Raw genomic sequence first — 24,299 nt, forward strand, 5'->3', positions numbered from 1 at the left:
TCATTAGTATAATAATTTGGATTATAGTGTAGAGAGATGGTTATATTGAAGAACAATAGAGGCCTTCATTCTTTAATTTCATGGATGCTCATAAAAAGATTCCCCAGCAAATGGTCTGATCAGTCATGTGATGTGTTGGGGGGTTTATCTGATTAACAACTGAGTGGTTTTGCTGTGCTTCACGAGAGGGTGGAGATCACGCAGTCTCTCGTATGATTTATTTGAGTTGGCATCTTACAGACATAATCTCACCTTCTCCTCTTGGTTGAGAAATCCAGGATGAGCACACAAATGCACCATTGTGAGTAAGAAACAGATAAAGACAGATCTAAACAAAAACCAACAAAGCTTCTGTATAGCATTCCTCCTACTCACTTGTGAACATTATTTTTGGGTGAACTATCCCTTTAAATCTTCTTGAGTCCATACATTTCTGAATGCATGTAAAATATTATGATTATCACCATTGGATTCACATACCATTTTTCCACTACTCCACCAACAAAGTTTGACCAATCTTTATCAAAATTACCTTAAATATCCTTATATGGGTTGTAACAGATTATATGTCATTTAGAATATGTAAAAAAAATAATTAGATTAGATTGTTTTAAATGTGCCTAATTATGTCTGGCTTCACATGGACAAAAAGCAAATTGTTGTTAATATTTACTGTTACAGAACTAACATTTCCATCAAAATATACAATAATTTTATCAAGATTAATCCAAAAGCAATTAGATTAACAGATTAGATTCATTGAAAAGATTACTGGATTACATTTCAGAAGTACTCTACCCAACACTGCACTTTTTTTTTGTAAAGATACCAAACAATAAATGTAGAAATTATTGTCACAATGCCCTGAAAATACAACATTATTTAACTTCAAAAGTTATTAATAATTGTGCATCTACTCATAACCTTTGAATTACAACATGACCAAACCAGTAAACCCAGTGCATGGCCCTGTCATTGCAGCTATATTAGCCAATTTTTTTTTTTACTTAACTACAGTATGTCCAGAATCAGACACCAAAAAATTTATTTAAAGTCAAATAATAGTAATAAAAAAATATAATAAAAAAAACTCACTGGAAACAAAAAGGGGGCTGAAACACACATTGCTTTATAGTCATGAAGATGCATTCATTACATGGCTCCGTAATTCTCATACCTGCAGCATTCACACAACAAATGGTTGACATTTGTAGAGCCAATACAGGTGTAGAATTCATGAGTACAAGAAACCCAGAGACAAATATCTGCATCTACATTAATATGCTGCAAAGCAATACTTTTCTTTCAGGCTTAATAATTCCACTTTAAGGGCCAAGAGTAAAAAGCTCATGTGGCTAAATGTATATCTCTTTCAGCATGCATTTTGGTGTTAACTTTATTTGAAATGTGAAACATTTATCACACTAGGACATATAAACATAAGCACGCACATGGAGAGTGTTCTAAAACAAGTTCACCCTAAGATTAAAATTTTGCTTTGATTTACTCATTCCTCATGCAAACCTGTATGCTGTTATTTATGTTGTACAACACAAAAGTAGAAATTCAGAATAATCTTCCGATTTTTGTATTTATTTTTTTACATATGGCAGTTCACGGTGATCATGGCTATCAAGCTCAAAAACTGAGGGATAAAGTACAATAAAAGTAGTCCATGTAATTTATGTGCTATATTCTATGTCTTCTGAAGCCAAATGACAGCTCTGTGTGAGGAACATTACTCACTTAAATAGAAAGCTCTCAAATCTCATTTGCATTGCATTTAGATTACAAAAATGGTGCACCAAATTGTCACTAATCGCCAAAACACCATTGGTTTTCAAGTGTGAATGCAACACACATTTTCGAATATTTGGAATGGATAATGTTCCTTACAGTGCAGCAAAGGGGAAGATTTTCAGTGAATAACAACTTAAATCACATAATAGCAACAAACTGAAATTGTTGAAGAGGACTTTGAAAACAGTGCAATTTAGTGTAAGTGTCTAATGAACTACTTGGTTTCTTAAATAATGAAATTGTGTGGAAAAGAGCAGCTTGAAACTTTTAAACAATTTTTCTTTTGTTTTCCACGGAAAACAGCATAGGCCTACAGCTTTGGAATGGCATGAGGGTGAGTAAATAAGACAATATTCATTTTAGTGTGAACTATTCCTGTGATTAGGCCCAGCACGTGAGGTACGGTTTTACATTTTTTTGTTTGAGCTCTAATTAGACTAAAGCAGTGCAGGTATTTAGACCAACACACAGGAACACTCGAAACATCTCAGTGACACATACACACAAGTTAATAATGCACATCACAGAGATAGGGAAGTAACCAAAGGCAACAGTTCGGCCAGCTCTGACTGTACGTTGGCAGTTGTGCTGACAGGGTTTCCACGCAGATCCAGTTTAGTCAGTTTGGGGCAGGACACCAAGGGCTCAAGATCAGACAGCTTACTGATTTCTAGAAAATGCGCTAAGAAAAAAACTTTCTTGTTTGGTCATAGTAAAATATATATTTTTTAAATAACACAATTACCCCCATCCAAAAGGACACAACCAGTAAAAAAAAAAAAGAAAGGTCACACTTTATGTCACTTTATGTTCATGTTACTGTGAATTATATCAACATGTATTTGTGGTGTAATTATTGTGTGGAGCTGCTTGTTCTTGCATACTGTTATTATTACTATAGTAATTAATAATAGTAACATGCAATATGTGTAACACAGACACTGCAAAATAAAGTGATGTGTACTCACTTTTGTGAGATACTGTATATATATTATATATATTATACAAATTTGAGAATAAAATAGCATTTTCACAAGTGGACCGGTGCAGAGTAATTTTTCTGTCCCAGATTTGCCTTATCAGTAGAAATGCACGGAATAAAGCCAGGTTGAGCAGCGGCTCAGAAACCCAATAAAACGCAATGAGGTAAACATATCTATATTTGTTTGATAAAAGGATACTGTTGTTTTTCAGTGAAACGTCTTCTAGTTTAGGCAGCTGGTACAGTCCCTCTAGACTTTCAATGACATTATCATCGGCTTCCAGCACCTGTGTGTGTGTCCACAGAAACACATGACACCATTACATATGATACACATCTTGCCATTTACGTCATTATTAGTAATGTGTTCATTAAGAAAACGATTGAGAAACAGTGATTTGAAGGATATTCAAGAAGAGAACGCTCTGTTTCACCTCAAGGCACCGCAGCATGGAAAACTGATGCGGTAACCTCGCAAGCTGATTGGAGGAGAGGTTGATATGAGTCACCAACAGAAGCTGATCAAGATGGCACAAGATTGTCAAGTTCTTTGGAAGGAGCAAAAAAAAGAAAAAAAGACTATGAATGATGTATTAAGTCAACATAAATACAAAATGTACCTTTTTACTTTCATAGAACACATTGTCCTTTTCTTATTGTGTATGATATTCAGTTCTAAGAAACTTATATAAAATAAGTAACATTCTTTTTTGGCTGTCATCACACCCATATTTCAGTGGCACTAAGTGCACAAAGTAATTAAAACTAAAACTAATTAAACTTAAAAAATAGCTAACTTACAGTTGTCTCTGCAAATTAAGGTCAGATGGTACCAAGTATATTAATATTGAAAAGAAATGACAGATTTCTTCTTTATTTCCTTCAACCAGTGTGTGGAGAAATCAGAAAAGCATTACAGACTGTATTTCAGGATTATGTTTCTTGTTTCAACTGAAAAAGTCTTAAAAACTGCAATGATGACTGAGCTACTCTATGAATGTGATTATGGTCATTTTCAAGAAGGAAAACTTGCTGCAATAAAGGTGAATTTACAGATGTGACTGTCGTAATCCGTGTGGTTTGATAAACAGGTGTGAATATTGTTGTCAACTAAGCTGGTAGATACAAGGAAAAGATGGGTTTTTTCTTATTCAGCTGTCATCCAGCTTCATGCCTAACACCCACATTTGAAGGATGTTTCCTTGTGTTTGGGGAGTGAAGATCTACATTATATCTCTATTTTAACAGATTATATCAAGTAATATTACCTCCCACATGACAATGGTATAGGAAGACAATTGTATAATACTCCTGCTTGTGTGATGACATTCATGTAAATCAATCTCTTCACAGGAGACATCTTTAAACAATGCAGCACAATCTCACTCATTTCACATGCAAATTAAGACATGATCTTTTTAGAGCAGCTTGATTCACGTGGGGAGTTGACAAGAAATACTTTTGGAAGAGTTCAAATATTCTGCAGTATCATGCTCCATTTAACACTTTTAAATGGCATTTTGCTAAAGCTTTAATATTCATTATGCATGCAGCTTTTTGAGTGTCACTACATATGGACTATTTGTACTTTGTCATTTTTTATATATCATTTTAAAATCCATTTAAAATACACTAGAGAAGGAAAAAATATATTAAAATTGTATTAAAATAAAAAAGTTTTTTTTTTTATTTAAGATTAAAAAAGTGATTAAAATGGAAAGAAAAAAAAACAAAACTCTTACTTGACCAGTTACATGACTTAAGATATACACTCACTTAAAATTCATATAAATAATCTCAAATGTATCTAAATCTATTAACCTAATAATCTAAAAACAAAATATCTAAAATATTAATGTTGATAAAAAGTTCACAGACATGTTTCAATCTTCTGTTTTCTGGGAACATTGGATTTTAGGCACTGCGGTTCAAGATATTATGTTATTATTATTATTACTATTAAGTTGACATATATTTCCAGTCAAAAGTTTGAATACAACTGCTCATTCTTTAATGTTACTACTTTCCATATTTTTAAATAATTATACATTAAACATTAAAAATGTACATAAATGGATTTTTTAATGGTCTTAATCACAAATCATTGGTTAGGAAAATAGCAAGAATTGAACAAATCGATAATGTAAATTATTATGGGATGGCTTTTCTCTTTGATTTCTTTAAATGTTTAAGCCTTGTGGGTAAATTTGCAGATGGCTTTTTACAGAAAGAAGCGTAAATGTTGTTCCAATCAATGTTAATGGCTTCAAACAGTTGATGAGACCAAATATTTTCTAAATGGTTCAACTCTGGACTGTGTCCAGGCCAAAACATGAGCCTGATGGTCTTATTCTGAAGCCACACCTTGGTGGTCTTTGCAGTGTGGGCAGGAGCATAGTCTTAATTTTTTTTTAAACATCTAATCATTCCTATTTAGAAAACAACTTTTCAATTGTGGGAAGCAAGCCTTTCTGCAATATTCTCCTTTACTCCAAAGCATTCATTGACTTTTCACAATGAAGCAGCTCATCAGTACCAGCAGCTGAAATGCTCCCAACACCATGACACCTCTTCCTCAATGCTTCACTGTGGTAGAGACATATTCACTGTTGTATTTCTCAACAGATCTTCGAAGACACCTCTCTTAAGCATCATCTTGCAACTCAAACTGGGCTTCATCACTCCACACAACTCTGCTGAACCACTCTGAATCAAACAATCCAAAGATAACCTTCTGGTTATTGTTCCTCTGGAAAGATTCTTGTTTTCTGAGGTCTTGAATTCTGCTGACAGTTGTTGTAGGCTTTTTTGCCTGTCTTTGAGAACTGTCAATTTCAGCAGGTGGTCATCCCTGCATGAAGAGGCTTTGGGCCTTACAGATCCTTTCTTTATGGAAACATCACCATTTGTTGACCTATTCTCTTATTTGCTGATAGAGTAATAGGGATTTTTTCTGCATTTAGGGTCTTGTAAACTTCAGAACAGCTACAGTTGGCTTGATGCAGACCAGCTATGTGGTTTCTGACCACAACCCCTGCATGATATTTATTTTTTTGGAGCAGTTTTTATCACTCCTTTACCTTGGGACTCAAAACACTGTATATTGTAGATCTCTCCCTGCTCGATCATTCCTGGTTCCATTTATGGGCTTGTTATCAGGCCTTCAATGGGCTGCATCAGGTATGACTAGTCTTTGAAGAAAAAAAACATCCTTGAAGATACTTTTGGAAAATATTTCACACCCAGACGTGTTCATTTAATCATTATCATGATTTTACCTTTGATTACAAGAAAATATACAAGTGAATTCCTGTTTCCTGCTTTTTCCAAACAATTCATCGATTAATGAGCAAATGGTGGCACAGAAGTGCACCAGGAATACATTTGTTTAATTTTTGCTAATTTCCTGACCAATGACAACTTGTGGAGACCATTAAAAGCATAATGTTTCACCGTTTTTGGCTTGGCCCATTTTTTATGCCCAGGAGTGTATGCTCATTGCTTATTTTCCTTCACAATCTGCTCCAACTCATTACACTGAATTGTACTTAATATATTTTAGAATGGGAGGGAAAATTAAACATTTTGCTGAAATTTTACTTTGGCTCATGTTAACTAAATATTGCATTTTTTTCATTTATAAGTTTTTCTGCAAACATTTGCCTGAGATTAAGCAATAATTGGCAGACCACTGCTTCAGATCAAAAGGTTTTAATATGAGCAACATATCAAGTTTCATATCAAGAGTCCAAACAGTGTATAAATATAATCTCTCACACTAAGCAAGGTTATGGGTTCTATTACCTTACTGGAGAGGCTAAACACTCGCACCTCTGCATACTCCATTTTCAGAATGGTGTTTTCAATCAGAAACTTACTGCACAGGTCACTGTAGTAGGATGACCGCATAGGGTCCACTTCCTGAAAGAGAGAAAATAAGTACAGCCTTTTAATCAGTGGTGTTTGCCAAGGCATGCATCACTAATACCAATTGCTCAGAGGGTTTTGAAGTGTATTTGAAGCATCAAACAAAACAAAGAAGGCTATTATATTTTTAAGAAATCATATTTTTCCTGGTTATATCCTTCACATGCATTTCAAAACATTCTTCAATAAGAGTTCAATATCATGAACCAAACAAACCAGCTCTGAGATGAATCACAACATTGCATTTGATTTGAAGAAAATTAAAAGAAAGAAAAATAGCAAGAATAAGGATAAATAAAAAAGGTGGAAATGATGAAAAAAGAATACAAATTAGTAGTGAAAAAAAAACAAAGTAACAAAGCATGAAAAAGAAAAACTAAAGATTAAAAAAGAAAGATTTGAATTAAATTAATAATTTTAAAGTAAAAGATGTATGATGTATATGTAGAAATTAGCATTAACCAAGACTCATAAATGCTGTAAAATTAATGTTCATTGTTAATTCACAGTTTAAATATTGCCTAAACTAATGTCAACGCATAAAACTTTATAGTAAATTTGCTACAGATGAAATAAACGCACTGAACTGGTAAGCAGAAGGTTGTTAGTTTGATCCCCACAGCCACCACCATTGTGTCCTTGAGTAAGGCACTTAACTCCAGGTTGCTCCAGGGGGATTGTCCCTGTAATAAGGGCTCTGTAAGTCACTTTGGATAAAAGCATCTGCCAAATGTGTAAATGTAAAATGTAAATTTGTAAAATTGAAGTTTACTTAATCCATTTGAGTCGGGACTACATGAACACTTTTTGCAGCATTTATGAAACTGGACAGGGAATTTCCATTTCCCAGCATGCTTTGCAATGGGATGGAAAGGGGGAACAAATGTTGAAATTAAGTGCTATTTTGTGCATTTTTGAGCAAGATGAGAATAGGAGGAGATTTGCTGATATTGAAAGTTCTGTTATATTTGTATTTAAAAAGAGTGTCTTTTAGGCTTGAGTTTGGAGTTACAACTGTGGTGAAGAATGGCGCTTGTACTTATAGCTTGAGGAGGGACTTTCACTTTCAAGTGATATTTGATTTGAGTGCTGCTTAGCTATATAAGCAGTTGCTATTAAAATGAAGTTTTTGTTGAGAACAAATAGAAAAATAGTGTCTTCTACAGAGGTGTATACCATCACTTAAAGGAATGTTCCGGGTTCAATACAAGTTAAGTTCAATCAACAGCATTTCCCTTACAAAAATTGAGAGTTCACAGCAAATTTGCCACTGATCATATTCACATGCAAATAAGCTTTGTGGTAAACTTGCGGCAAATTGTCCATTGTTGCCAAAGGTTTGCCGGAGGTTCACCACTACCGTAGAAGAGCTGCAAACTTATGGCAATCATTTGTGGCAAATCACAAGTTCATTTGCATTTGAAAATAATGAGTGGCAAATTTGCAGCAAATGTATGGTAAATTTGCAGCTAATTTGCCAGAACTCTGGATTTTGTAAGTGTTGTGGCATAATGTTGATTACCACAAAAAATTATTTTGAAAAATCTATTCTTTAAAAAAAAAAAAAAAAGGCAAAAATTAAGGTTACAGTGAGGCAATTACAATGGAAGTGAATGGGGCCAATTGTTGGAGGGTTTTAAAGCAGAAATTTGGAGATTGTAATTTTATAAAAGCACTTACATTCATTCTTCTTTTAAAATATGTGTATTATCTGAGCTTTTAAATAGAAATGTTTTGTCATTTTAGGGTTTGTTGACATTACATCGTCATGGTAACGAAGTTGTAATATTGACTAACTTTACACTGGGCTATTAAGCGATTTTATCACTCTAAAATCATGTTTACACACATATCTATTGTAAGTGCCTCACTGTAAACAAGATTTTATCTTTTATAAAGAAAAAATGTAAAAATAAATGTTTGCGGAAATCAACATTATGCCGCAAATGTGGTTGATTGAGCTTAACTTGAATTGAACCTGGAATATTCCTTTTATCTCAGAATACATGGTAGGTCTTGTCTTGTAATCTTTTACAATTATGTCAATTTTGACATTCTGCATGCAAATTTGTACTTCCAGAAATGTATGGATGAGCTCAGTTATTTATACTATGTGATACCGTTTGTTCCACTTGATTTCCTGTTCACAAAGGACCTGTCAATACCACAAAGATACTTGAGGTTGCAGGAGTATAAGAGTTTCTCACTTTAAGGGTTTGGAAATGAACCAAAGTCTCTTTCTCATGACCCAGAGGATCAAGAGCTCTCATTAAGAGTATGATCGTCAACAGACACCCTGAAAAACAGACAGAGACAAAAAAAAAAAAAAAAAAACTTTTTATTTTGTCAAAGACAAAGCAGATAAATAAGAAGGCTATCTAAAGGATGCATATACAAAAAAAAAACACTCCCAAATTAAACCACAATGACACACACACACATTAACTTAGCTATGTAGATGTGGATATACCAAAGACTTCTTTTGTTTTAAAATAAAGCTAATTGTAATTACCAAAGGCTAACCCTAACCCACACCCTAATCCTGACCCTGAAAGCTGTAGCAATTTTAGTTACAATACAGTATTTTCTTTATTTATTGATACATTTTCCAACTATGGGTGTTAATGAATGTTTTTCAGATGTAGCTCTCTTTTGGGACAATTAAACCAACAAAAAAAAATCTAGCTATGCACGCACACACAGTGGCTTACATTTGTTCTGAGGTTCGAGCTCCAGTAATTGATTGCATGACTGAAGTTCTGCCTGTAGTACTGAGCTTTTCTCAATCGATAACTCACTCCTGCCAAACACACACATATATTAGTAATTAACATCATAAAACATATGTGTAAACAAATAGACAGTAACATTGCATTTTTTAGTTACTTGTAATAACTATCTTAACTGCATTCTTCAGTTTTCAATTTTTTTTAATATTTGCTGAAACAACCTAGTTTTCCCCAATGAGCTGTGGTGCTGCGTGACAAAATGTTACATCATGTTTTTTTATGTCACATTTATGCACACATAGCCTTACAACCGAGAACCTGATTCATTAATCAAAAGTACGAGTGTATTAGAGTGCTGTCTCTCTAAAGTAGCATTAAGAAGTCTGATTTATTTAGTGAATCGGTTTATTCGAACAAATTATTTCAATGAACAATTTAAAAAAGATTCACCAATTAATTTGAACTAACAATAAACAATAGCTGTGTCCCAAATGACGTACTATACACTATGAAAGCGATAATGGACAGTCAGCCAGTTGTTATCGTAAAATAAACCCCAACAGGGACCTCGACGCAAAGCTGAGTGGTCCTGTATCAGCCTGAAAGGGTTTATTTTGCGATTACAGCCAGTTGACTAATAAAATACAGGACTACTATCCAGATAAATAAATATATGAACGTAAAATATAAATTTAAGTTGAAATTATGTAATTATACAAGAATAAATAAATCGCTGAACAGCTGAAATCCACCTCCGGCTTGCATGAGATTTCTGTTTGTGTTAATTTTGTAATTAATGAACACCCAACTCCTTAATAAATGCAAATGAAACATTGATATGCGTTTAAATTATTTTATTAGTTTACAGTGATCTAAGAAGCAGAAAAGATGACTCGCATTACCCAGATGAGCGGTTTGATGTGTGGATGTGCGGTTGTTACTGAGAAATATCAGACCGCTAGATGGTGCCATTGTCCAATCAGAGAGCTATGTGATAATCTTGATTCATATTAATGTCAACATATACTAATATATTTTTAATATGGAAAGTTGTAGGTATAACATTAATTAATGCATTATAAACTTACAACAAACAATTGTATTTTCATTCATTAATATTAATCAATAATTATTAATGCTGTAAAACAAAATTGTTAATTTTTTATGATAACTAATGCATTCACTAATGTTAACAAATAGAACCTTATTGTAGTGTTAAATTTTAAAGAAATATTACATTAAATGCTTGCAATTTTATTGGCATCTCTAGTTTTTTAAGCTTTATTTACAGTCTGTTTATCTGTTCATTTATAAGTTTAATGATGTCACCCTAATTAAGATTCTCACTGGCAGATAAATGCTCTGATTGCATATCTAAACTATATCTGTTAACTGTATTAAAAAGAGAAACTGGCCCATTAAAGGTACTTTAAGCAATTTTTCATGGAAAGGTATGTAAATATTTTTACTACTCCCTGAAAGATATGACTGAAATAAGTGTTGTGTGATATATCATCGTTCACTGTGACAGCTCTAGACTCAGTAGAAAACAGCAAAAAAAAAAAAAATGTCCACGGGCCATGGACAATGACATTTTCTGCCTGTCAATAATTTTGCACGTTGACACATTATTGTCTTTGCAGAAAATTATTGAGGCATATTGCATTTGTATGCCATGTTGATCATAACAGTTGTCAGTTGAGGGTGCTATTTTACTGCTGTTGTTTTAAACAACCATTTCTGTGTGATGTCGGTCTCAAAGCTAGTTTGGTATCTCTGGAGCATGTGGTTTTGGAAAGAGGGGGCATAGCTAATTCAGTCTATATAGAACGGCTAAAATCGCTTACAGCACCTTTAAATAGATTCAATGCAGTAACTTTATGTTAGTAACTTGTAGTGTAGCTGACTGTATTTTAAAAAGGTAGCTTGACTTTAGTTGAACTATTATAAATAATCTATAGTTTCAAAGTAGCTTCCCCAACACAGACACACAAAGTTGTACCTGAAAAGTTCCTGATCAGTGGCAGAGTCTCTGCACCAGCTTTCAACACAGCCTGAAATATGACAGAGAAACTTAAAAATACTCTCCACATCACCTCCTTCAAGCAAATACCTGAAGATGGGAGAAAAAGCACCCTCTACCTCAGCTGCTTGTCCCCCACTGTGATCACATGAACATGTCTGTGTCTCTCACCTGTGTACAGGGCACAATCTCTGTGTGTGTGTTTCAAAGTCCAGTGGACGGTCAGGTTGTGTTCATTATTCAGGTCACTGATAGAGCCGGGAGGAAGATCACACAGCTGATGGAGAGAGTAAAAGTTCCAAACGCTACAAATCATAATTTAAGTACACCTTATGACTCAAAGGCTATATTCCAAATCATCTGAAGTCATACGATAACTATAAGTGAGGAACAGAATGAAATGTAAGCGTTATTTTTTATGCACTGTCAATATTGGTTTCTGCCGAAGCGCATGAGTCAAATGGACTAATTCTGTGGTGCTTTTAGTCCTTTAAGTGCTCATTTTAGTTCCACTGTAGAAATTCCTACAGGTTTGTATTGACATGAGGGTGAGTAAATGACTGAAGTGAAGGATACCCAGACAGGGCTGTGATGGAAACGTGGGTGAGTGCTTCTCCACTCCACCTGCTGTGGCTGACCGTCCAACACCAACATCAGACCCACAGACGCCGCCTGCGAGAGACAGATAAAGATGCACTAATCTAACTTGGCTAAATTTGCTTTGTTTAAACAATGGAGTTGGATTTCTCTTGAGTTTCTTTCAGGAGTCACTTACATGAACAGGTTTGGAGAAGGCAACGGTGACCCTCTCACCCTCACGACTGACATACACACAGCTGATCATCTCATCTCGCTCAGCTACAAACACACACAGAAGTGAGGAGGCTTGTCTTACAAAGTTTGTAGTTATTCCAAACACACACACACACACACACAGGGTTATTTAAATGTTTTGGGTTGACAGGGTATCTACATGTTTAGGGTAAGGGTGCTCCGATCGATCGACCTCTTCTGGTCTGCCTTTTTAGAGACCACCGATCAAAATATTTAAAACGATTATCAGCTGATAACGATCAGTGGTCTCTATAGTGCAGCTGTGTTTCTTGAAATTCCAAAAGATGTGAACTTACAATGGGCCTGGCTTGTTATGCTTGCCCTGAGAAGTGAGATAAAGTGACAGATAGATAGATACAGATAAGGCGGTACAAGTTTTTTTTCTTCCTTATCTTTTTTCTTGCTGTGCAATTTATTGCTCGTGGTCCTTTATCTCCTAAATGCAGAGATAAATTGAGGGCTGACTGACTTGAAACAATATTTTGGCTATAGCCTTTGTTGAAGTAAATTTATAAAGACTCTGCTCGACATTGAGCTTTTCCATGTCCTTGTCTTTCAGTCAAGTAAAAATTATTGTTGACTTGTCTCAAAGATAAAGTCACTTACAACTGCATTTAACAATTCAAGTTTGCATTGAAATTATGAGCAAAAATGTAGAATAATAATTCTTTATTATTGAAGTGTTGGGTTTGTGCCACACTTGGCATTTCCCATGATGGCCAAAAAGTACAATTTTACTCTCATCTGACCAGAGAACCTTCTTCCATATGTTTGGGGAGTCTGACACATGCTGTTTGGAACTCCAAATGTGTTTTAATATTTTTTTCTTTAAGCAATGGCTTCTTTTGTGGCCACTCTTGCCCCAATTTGTGGAGTGTACAGCTTAAAGTTGTCCTATGGACAGATACTCCCATCGCTGTGGATCTTTGCAGCTCCTTCAGTGTTATCTTCGTTGAATCTCTGATTAATGCCCTCCTTGCCCGCTCTTAGTTTTGGTGGGCAGCCTTCTCGTCAGATCTATAGTGGTGCCATATTCTTTCCATTTTGTTATTATGGATTTAATGGTGCTCTGTGGGATGTTCAAAGTTTGGGATATTTTTTTTACAACACAATCCTGATCTATACTTCTACACAACTTTGTCTCTGACCTGTTTGGAGAGCTCCTTGGTCTTCATGTTACTTGCTTAGTGGTGTTGCAGACTCAGGGGCCTTTCAGAACAGGTGTATTTATACGGACATCATGTGACACTAATCACACACAGGTGGACCTTATTCAACTAATTATGTGACTTCTGAAGTTAATTGGTTGGACCAAATCTTATTTAAAAATGTCATAACAAAGGGGGTGAATACATATGCACTCACAACTTTTTAGTTGACACTTTTTTTTAACAAGGTACTTTTTTTCATTCCACTTCAGCAATTTGATATATGTATAAAATAAAAAGTAATCTAATGCAAATAAAACTGCTTAAATTATTGGCAAAGTCTTTCCTGCATGATTATTAGATATCACATATAAATACTGATTCAGTTTGCAAACATACGGCTATGAAACTGTATCCTTATGGAGGATCAAGAGTGACATTTTCATCATGAAATGTGTCAAATAAATCCATACAGTATAAATAAAAATAAATAAAGAAATGTTAAATAAATCATGAAATGTGTCAAATAAATCCATACAGTATAAATAAAAATAAATAAAGAAATGTTAAATAAATCATGAAATGTGTCAAATAAATCCATACAGTATAAATAAAAATAAATAAATCAAGAAATGTTAAATAAATAATTAACATTCAAAATAAATGTTCCATTGTACTTGGATGTATTTCTTACAGTTTATATACTGTATGTCTACCGGTCAAAACTTTTGAAACACTTCAATGACATGTTTCACATGATCTTAAAAATCTTTTGATCTGAACGTGTATGCTTAAATGTTTGAACTTTAATTTTGAAAACAAAAATATCATTATGCCACCATATTAATTTATTTCATTATAAAACTAAAATTTTATAAATAAAAAATAAAAAAAACGTTTTTGAGATTGATGACTTGGACCAAATAATAAAGAAAAAAGTAGCTAATTATTGCCCAACATAGATGGGAACTCCTTCAATACTGTTTAAAAGCATCCCAGGGTGATAACTCAAGAAATTGGTTGAGAAAATGTCAAGAGTACATTTCTGCAAATTCTAGGCAAAGGGTGACTACTTAGAAAATGCTGAAATATAACACAGATTTGAATTATTTTGGATTTTGTTTAGTAACAAAATAATTCCCCTAGTTCCATTTATTTTATTCCATAGTTTTGATGACTTCACTATTATTCTAAAATGTGAAAACAAAAATTATAATAAAGAATGAGTAAGTTTTTCAAACCTTTTGACCAGTAGAGAGTGTGTGTGTGTGTGTGTGTATATATATATATATATATATATATATATATATATATATATATTTCATGATTTGTTTTTTATTGAAAATGTTTAGATTATTTCTTTTTAAAAGATTGTATTGACATATATAGATGCTTTGAATGAAAGATTTATTTTTTAAATTATATTTAAATTAAATGTTAAATCATATATACTAACATTATTTAAGACTTTTCTTTACTCTGTTTAAGCTATTGACTTTTTGTGGCCTTAAGTTTAGAAAAGTGAATTTAAGATATTTTAATACTTTTTAGGAACCTGTGTTTATGATTGTCAGTACGTCTGGGCTTTAAAGCACTTCATTGTACTGTATCCTTATAATATCAATTCAAATTATTTATGAAAACATTAGGGATGCACATTATTACTTTTAAATTAAAATGTAAGTTAAAAATAACTAGTATGGCATGTACGTAAAATGTATATGATCTTATATTGTCAAATGTTACCAACAACAGTTTCAAAATTAATTATATAAATATTTTTAAAATAAATATTTATAGCCGTTAATTATGCTCAACAGAGTATGATGAATTTCCAAACGAGTCTGTCAGATTAAATTGAAGGCTATTGATCATCACTGGTTTTGATAACAGTAGAGAACAATCCTCGATACAACTTTAAATAAAAGTCCACAGTATTGAGCTGCTGTACTTCAGTGGAACTTTTATGTTTTTTTTACATCTAATTTTTGATTATTAACTTGGCTTTTGTATAATATAAAAAACAAAATATATATAAAACAATTAAAAATATATATATAAATGTATATAATATAATAGAACAATATTAATTGTATAAAACTGAAAAAATAGGGGGTCTGAGGAGGTTCTTTCTGTCTATGACTTAAAAAAACACTGACACGCACACATAGTGTATGGACACACACCTCTACCAAGCAGCCAGCGGTAGTAGAACCAGGCACTCTGGTCATTGGGGTCAGTGAAGAAGGCATTGTGTGCCAGCTCATATTCTAGAGTTAAAAGACAGAAGTAGACGGAAATTACAACAAACAGGCCAAAAATGTATGTATTTATATGCATATGAAATATGTGTATGTACACAAAGCGTATTACACGGCTCACTGGACTAGTTGATGGTCAATGACGGCATTCTGCAGTTTAATATTTTTGTATAATGCCTACTAACTATATAATTGACCATTGTCCCAGGCAACTGACTTCCTACAAAGCTATATTAGTTTTTATGTCTGTGCCAAATTTACATGTCAGGAACTATATCTGCTAGCAGAAGGATGACACTTGAATTTGCTTAATAAAAATGTCAACAATTAAATAATTTGTGAATATCACTCAGCTATGTTTGGCCATGATTTTATTCACATTATAGAACAGCTTTGAGTGCCTTACTGCATAGCTATAAGGGGAGAATGAGTTTGAGTGTACCTTTCAGAAGCTGCACTTCACAGACTCTGTGTGAGTGAGTTTGAGGTGATGCTGTGGGAGAGGGGCTTGTGTTGGAGGTGGAGTCAGAGACAGGCTCTGGGTGGAGCTGCGGTAACAGTGTGCTTCTGTAATGCCAGCTGGAGTAGTTAGAGAAATTAGATCCGATGAGACGATCTGTGAACTGCAGCTCCTGCTCGACAGAAACACCTGATGCTTTTACCACCATCCGCCGGTAATCCCAACAGTGGACTGAGAGAGAACAGAAAAACAGGAAACAGGCAATATACACTCATCTAAAGGATTATTAGGAACACCTGTTCAATTTCTCATTAATGCAATTATCTAATCAACCAATCACATGGCAGTTGCTTCAATGCATTTAGGGGTGTGGTCCTGGTCAAGACAATCTCCTGAACTCCAAACTGAATGTCAGAATGGGAAAGAAAGGTGATTTAAGCAATTTTGAGCGTGGCATGGTTGTTGGTGCCAGACGGGCCGGTCTGAGTATTTCACAATCTGCTCAGTTACTGGAATTTTCACGCACAACCATTTCTAGGGTTTACAAAGAATGGTGTGAAAAGGGAAAAACATCCAGTATGTGGCAGTCCTGTGGGAGAAAATGCCTTGTTGATGCTAGAGGTCAGAGGAGAATGGGCCGACTGATTCAAGCTGATAGAAGAGCAACTTTGCCTGAAATAACCACTCATTACAACCGAGGTATGCAGCAAAGCATTTGTGAAGCCACAACACGCACAACCTTGAGGCGGATGGGCTACAACAGCAGAAGACCCCACCGGGTACCACTCATCTCCACTACAAATAGGAAAAAGAGGCTACAATTTGCAAGAGCTCACCAAAATTGGACAGTTGAAGACTGGAAAAATGTTGCCTGGTCTGATGAGTCTCGATTTCTGTTGAGACATTCAGATGGTAGAGTCAGAATTTGGCGTAAACAGAATGAGAACATGGATCCATCATGCCTTGTTACCACTGTGCAGGCTGGTGGTGGTGGTGTAATGGTGTGGGGGATGTTTTCTTGGCACACTTTAGGCCCCTTAGTGCCAATTGGGCATCGTTTAAATGCCACGGCCTACCTGAGCATTGTTTCTGACCATGTCCATCCCTTTATGGCCACCATGTACCCATCCTCTGATGGCTACTTCCAGCAGGATAATGCACCATGTCACAAAGCTCGAATCATTTCAAACTGGTTTCTTGAACATGACAATGAGTTCACTGTACTAAAATGGCCCCCACAGTCACCAGATCTCAACCCAATACAGCATCTTTGGGATGTGGTGGAACGGGAGCTTCGTGCCCTGGATGTGCATCCCACAAATCTCCATCAACTGCAAGATGCTATCCTATCAATATGGGCCAACATTTCTAAAGAATGCTTTCAGCACCTTGTTGAATCAATGCCACGTAGAATTAAGGCAGTTCTGAAGGCGAAAGGGGGTCAAACACAGTATTAGTATGGTGTTCCTAATAATCCTTTAGGTGAGTGTATGCCTCTGAGCAATGTCCACATCTTTCTCCTCAAAATCAAAAGAAACAAGAAATATTTTTTTTCATAAAGAAAATGAAGCCTGCTTTCAGTGCCATTAAGATTGTTTTGCATTTGGTCTATTCTCAGTTGTGGTTCTCATTTCTGTCCAACAGTAACATTTGCTAAGAGGGGTTCTTTATTGTCATGAAAATACCGTTACAACGTGAACAAAAGGTGAAGCGTGAAATTTCTCCGCCACCAAACTGAACTGCAAAAATAATGACTGTTTTCAAACACATTTATCAAATACAGGTAATCCCACCCCAATCTCGAGCCAATACTGCTGTGTTGAGCCACTCAAAAAAACCAAGCATCTTACAGTTGCGTTCGTCCAGGCTGAGGCAGCGATCGCAGAGGCCGAGCTCTCGTGTCCAGTCGTGCTGGGGCAGTCGGCTGGTGACCCAAGTACGGTGGTGCCAGCTGCCGTATGATTTAGGGTTGACTTTCAGACAGGCCTCGATAAAGTGCAGCTCAGACTCATAGAGTTTCTGCACCTCATCCTTCTCTCTAGAGGACAAAGGAGAAGGAAAAATCAGTCAATAATAGTCTGTCTCGCTACACTCAGGCCCTGTTTACACCTGGTATTAAGATTACTTTTGGGATATCCAATCACAAGGGGACAAGAGAGACAGGGCTTTTTCAATTTTGTTGATTAATTCGATGAATAAAAATTATATTTTTGTTTTTTTAAATCGAGGTATGAGGTTTTGCATTAAATATTAGCAAACGCTATAGTTAGATACATTGTCAATCCACCAAAATCTGAAAAAAATAAAATAAAATAAATCTCACCACTTGGCTTGATGTTTGACTCCTTCTCTTCTCTCAAATCATATGGCTATCAATGGGAGAATCAAACATCCACCACTCCTTTAACCATGATCATTTAGATATATATTGCAAATTATTGCTTTGATTCGTGACGTATTTCAAGTGCATCTATAGCCAACATTTGGGAACCAATTATTTTGAAAAACACTGCTCAGCGTGTACTGCACACACCTGCTAGATGGTACCACTCACTAACGCAGCACTGACTGTAGTGGTGAATGCAGACTATTCGATTTGAAAACGCAAAAGTCTTTTGCAGGGTTAGTAATCCCAAAAGGCCATACTGCAATTTTAATCTTAATTCATGCAGCCTTAAAGGGAAAGTTCAGCCAAAAATGAAAATTATCTCATCATTTACTCACCCTCATGCCATCCCAGATTACTTTCTTCTGCTGAACTAAAAATATTGAAGTCCATTTTTACTATAAATCTCCACTTCCACTTTCAGCCATCAACTGGTTGGGGCTGGTCAAATGTGGAGATTGATAGTAAAAAAAGAAATAAAAAAAAAAAAGTGACTTAAATTTGTATTTAATCTCACCCACACATATCATATCACTTCTGAAACATAGTGTAAGAGTCATAGATCTAAACCCTGAAGTTGTATGGATTACTTTTATGCTGATTAATGTGCTTCCTGGACCTTCCCGGGGTTTATGATTATAAATACAAATTCTTTGATGAGGAGTACTTTCAAGATAATCTTATTAATTTCTAGTTATTGATTTCTAGTTAACTTACTAGATAGACTTGGTTTTAATAAAAAATAATACATACATTGGCTAAGAAGTATTTAGCAGATTTCTTTTTTATTCTTTTATTTTTTTTAACATCTGTGTTATTTAAAATATATATATATATTTATACACTTTAATTTGTTTTACACTTACACTATGTTGACAACTTCCTGTGTGTTGCACTATTTTTTTGTGCAATTTTCTTGCACACCTATGTTTTATATAATTAACTGAATGTTGTTTGTTTCAAACCAGGTTGCCCTGCAACATGTATTTGAATCATGTTGAAGTTAAGTGAGTTCATTTTAAAGTTGAAAAATTTGACACAAATTGAGAATAGTCCCCCTTTATTAAAAATAAAAAAGGGGGGTTTATTTATTGCCATATTGCCCAGCCCTAGCGAATCACATCACCTTTAACATCTGGTCGTAATATGCATCACATTTGACAACTTGTGTTTGACCACCGATATTCGGATGTACCGATCCTGTGCAGGTGTTGTTACACGTGGTCTGCCACTGCAAGGATGATCAGCTGTCCTTCCTGTCTCCCTGTAGCGATGTCTTGGGTATCTCAAAGTACAGACATTGCAATTTAGTGCCCCAGCAACATCTGCAGTCCTCATGCCTCCCTGAAGCATGCCTATGGCATGTTCACACAGGTAAGTAGGCACTCTAGGCATCTTTCTTCTGGTGTTTTTCAGAGTCAGTAGAAAGGTCTCTTTAGTGCCCCAAGTTATTTTAAATGTGAACTTAGTTGTCTACCATCTGTAAACTGTAAGTGTCTTCATGACCGTTCCACAGGCGCATGTTCATTAATTGTTTACGGTTCATTGAACAAGCATTGAAATAATTATCTGTGGAGTTTATTTGTTTTTACAAAACTATGTTTAATATACAATATCCTGAAAATGGGCTGTTCCTTTTTTCGCTGAGTTTATCTTTTATTATGACTCTCTTTAAAATGTTGGCCTGTCATGTGTTCAACAGATCCAATCCATGTTCAATGGGAATTATTTATAGTTTGAACATGCCAATACGGATATTTTATCGGCATATTGTTTTTTTTAATTGGCATCAAATCAGAAAAAAATAATAATAATTATATAGGTGCATCCCTACTTTATTGAATACATATTTTTTTTAAATCCCTAAGGAAGAGCTTTTTATAGCTTGTTTCTTACTTGCATCACACCTGGTTAAGACACAATGTGAAGCTGGCATAAGTTTTAGTGGGTGAGGATGAGAGCAGGCTTCACTCAGTGTATATAATGAATTTTAAGAGTGCTGGCCTAAAAGATAACATATAAAATGGAAAAAGTGTCCGCACTATGCATATATTGTTTATTTTGCACAGACGCGTTTCGGCGTGTGCCTTCTTCAGTGTGCAACAAAATCACAATGTACCCAGTCTTATATAACCACACCCATATTAACACCAGCCTATAATATAGGATAATGATCAGACCAATAATACCAACAGTACACAGATGAGGCTGTTATACATTTGCAAAAATATTTAAAAAAAATTAATACAATTGTTCCAATTATAAGAAACAACTTAATGATAGATCATCATTCATCCCACACGGGATACATGTGTTTAAGTTAAAGATATACTAAGCTTCTCGTTGTAAGAGGCGGTTCTCACGGTCTCCCCCTCTTGGAGCCTGATCAACACATTCTAAGCCCATAAATTTCAGCGTAAACGAGCACCTAACCTTCGAGATCGGTTAGTGCGGTCGCACCTCCCTGCACCTATTCAGTCGCCTTTTCCCTTCAAAATTCCACATGGAAATTTTAGATGTCTGAACTGTGCAGCATGCAACTTTATGCTCACAGCTAATTCATTTACACATCCAAAAACAGGCAGGATATATAAAGTAAAGGGCAGAATTACATGCATATCTACTTTTATTGTGTATTTATTGACGTGTCCGTGTGGGTTACTCTATGTGGGCAAAACGAAGCGACAACTTAAAACCCGTATTTTTGAGCATAAATGTGCTATTAGGAAGAATGATGAAAAATCATCAGTTGCAAAGCACTTCAATTCTGCGGGCCATGCTGTCAATACGCTTAAATTTATGGGCTTAGAATGTGTTGATCAGGCTCCAAGAGGGGGAGACCGTGAGAACCGCCTCTTACAACGAGAAGCTTGGTATATCTTTAACTTAAACACATGTATCCCGTGTGGGATGAATGATGATCTATCATTAAGTTGTTTCTTATAATTGGAACAATTGTATTAATTTTTTTAAATATTTTTGCAGCCTCATCTGTGTACTGTTGGTATTATTGGTCTGATCATTATCCTATATTATAGGCTGGTGTTTATATGGGTGTGGTTATATAAGACTGGGTACATTGTGATTTTGTTGCACACTGAAGAAGGCACACGCCAAAACGCGTCTGTGCAAAATAAACAATACCGGTATATGCATAGTGCGGCCACTTTTTCCATTTTATAAGTTTTAGTGGTCTATTACCGAAGTGTCTCCAGCAGCAGCAGCACTTCTCTCCTGAAGTTCCACAGTGTGGCAAAGTCCGGGTTTGCCGACAGAAGCTGCTGTGTCAACAGCAAAGCCTCTTCATCATATTCACCAGCACTCCTCTGAAAGAGAGACAGAGAGTTAAACTACCACACACTAACGGACTTCAACTCAAAACATGACTTCTTCAAGACTATAGTTAGAGTGATCTCAGTCTGTAATGACATGTTTTCATGGATATTTGCATTTTTGTTTTATCCTTGGCAGAGTTAGATCCCATAAATAAATAAAAAAAACTGTAGTTAGATTTCATCTCATATCCTTCCCAGCTTCACATTTTTCCATCCCTCACGTGTATGCCTAAACACTAAAACCCAATGTTCTGTACAACCACACCATATTACAAACCTTCTTTAACACAGCATCTCGAGCAGATACAAACACTTTCAACTTGTTCTCTCTTTCTTTCCTCTTTTCCTCCTCCTGCTGTGCTGTCGACTTCACTTTCACACGTCCGTGCTAAAAATTACACGGAAAGAGATGTCTAACAACAGATAGTAAGGGAAGTAAACTAAGATGCACAGATGAATAAATGATACTGGAAGCGGGATGTGATGTAGGAGTGGCAGATAAACTCACCATAATTCACCACTGAATGAAGATCTGTAAATAGTAAAGAAAGAATAATGCGACTAACTTTTATAACCCGACGAACAAATAAATGTTGTGCATGTGAATATTTGCATGTATGCAACTGTAGACATTTTGTGCGTGAAGGGTAAATAAAGATAAAAGAAAATGAGCTTCTAAATATTCAAAATAAATATGCAAACACGTGTATATATTCATTAATATGTATTCGAGAGTCCAACCAAAACCACACCCTATGAAGATCTCATTGCAAATATGTATCACATATGATGTGAAGTGACAAACTGATGTTAAACCAGCAGAATAGATAATGCGTCATAAAATGCACGAGAATAACCGATCTTTTGATTTGAATTAAAGACGGATATTTGGGATAGATATTACAACTAATAAATAGGTTTAAATAGAGTGTCTTTATGTTTTACCTCGATAACTGACTTCAGGATTTGCTGTATGTGCAATGAATGCTGTACTACAAAACACTCTTCCGTCGCTTCTTACAGACGTCATCATAACATCCACCGGTGTCATCTAGTGGACTGACGGCGTATTGCACTGTATCAGTTACATAATAAGTTAATACAATAAAAATACCAAAAAGCACTTTACAGCCATGTACAGGCTAAAAATGCGGTATGCCACTTACTCTACAAAATACTGATACAGTGTGTGTGTGTGTGTGTGTGTGTGTGTGTGTGTGTGTGTGTGCGCGCGCGCGTGTGCGTGCGTGTGTGTTTCATGCGTCTTTTGGTACTTCTTTGGCACTTCGTCTATAAATTAAGGTTTTTAAAATGACCCTACTATTTTTAATATTCGTAAATACATAAAAATACAATACAATCTAATTAATAATTCTCCTATTTAATTGCTGTTTGCTGGTTCCTTTGTTGGTCATTGCAATGCTGCATCATTCAGACCTTATTCACGCTAACGCCATCTTTTCATCATTTTTAATGTGAATGACACAAAGGCTGTGAAGGATAGAAGTACAGTCTCTTCAATGGTCTGTATTGCAGTTTTTTTGTATTAGAGACAAAACACTGACAACATATCTGTCCAAGGAACTAATTTAAAGAACTTTAAATTAGATGTGATCTAGAAGCTTTATATCATTAGTGTCATTCAGGGCTGGACTGGTTATCTGGCATAGGCTACCGGTCATTTTCCAGGTGGGCCGACCGGACTGGCCATCGGGAGAACCAAGCGGGCCGGTAGGTTGGCCCCGAAAAGCTAAAATGACCCGCCGTTTTATGTAGAATGGACCACAAAATGGTGGTGCGATATGCAGAAAAGGACAGTGAACACCCCCCAAATTTTGGTCCAGTTGCTATATAAAATCCCGGCCCGATTTCTCTTAACAGTCCAGCCCTGGTGTGGCATGCATAAGGTCCATGGGGTTATCTCTACAGGTGTAACCAATCTCTGAAACTCTTTAAAATCTAGCCAATTTTAATTTGATAGACCTTTTTGCTCTGTCTCCCATCGGGTGTATACAACAGCACCCAGCACTATCTCATAATTTCTGTGCTAGAATTGCTATCAAGAATAGCACTCTTCACAGCAGATGAATCAAAAATGTATTCCACCCCTGTGATGCTCCGGCGATCACCGATAACTACTCTTTGCTGTTTGACGACGCTGTGTGGAATTTTTCCTCCTGTGTGTCAGCAGACAGACGGGCATTTTAGGCATTTTCACTGCTTCACATTGACCAGATTATTCTATGGCCTGTGGGCCTGAACGGAAAGTATCCTTTGAATCAATTTCTAATTGAAATATTGGAATTTGCTGTAGCATGTACCATAAGAGCTAGTCTGATTGTGTTTATTTGTATACTGTGCACTAGCGTAAAAGAACCGTTGGCTTAGCGACATCTTTGTAAAGATAAAGATGC

The 24,299-nt window shown here is 35.5% G+C and overlaps 1 protein-coding gene across 1 annotated transcript; it reads right to left on the reverse strand.

Moving 5' to 3' along the window:
• Positions 1–1,589: 1,589 nt before the first annotated feature.
• On the reverse strand, positions 1,590–22,895 carry rabggta (Rab geranylgeranyltransferase subunit alpha). Its single transcript, XM_052106356.1, has 17 exons — positions 22,831–22,895; positions 22,394–22,417; positions 22,163–22,273; positions 21,752–21,876; positions 18,015–18,202; positions 16,147–16,395; positions 15,630–15,713; positions 12,237–12,319; positions 12,038–12,133; positions 11,633–11,738; positions 11,441–11,492; positions 9,421–9,509; positions 8,917–9,005; positions 6,587–6,703; positions 3,217–3,330; positions 2,982–3,069; positions 1,590–2,470 (listed from the first exon to the last, which is right to left on the reverse strand). The coding sequence occupies exons 2-17, from the start codon at positions 22,394–22,396 to the stop codon at positions 2,322–2,324; spliced, it is 1,743 nt and encodes a 580-aa protein (XP_051962316.1). The 5' UTR covers positions 22,397–22,417; positions 22,831–22,895; the 3' UTR covers positions 1,590–2,321.
• Between the last annotated feature and the right edge of the window lie 1,404 nt (positions 22,896–24,299).

Source organism: Xyrauchen texanus, chromosome 35 (assembly GCF_025860055.1).
Source record: "Xyrauchen texanus isolate HMW12.3.18 chromosome 35, RBS_HiC_50CHRs, whole genome shotgun sequence".
Lineage (NCBI taxonomy): Eukaryota > Metazoa > Chordata > Actinopteri > Cypriniformes > Catostomidae > Xyrauchen > Xyrauchen texanus.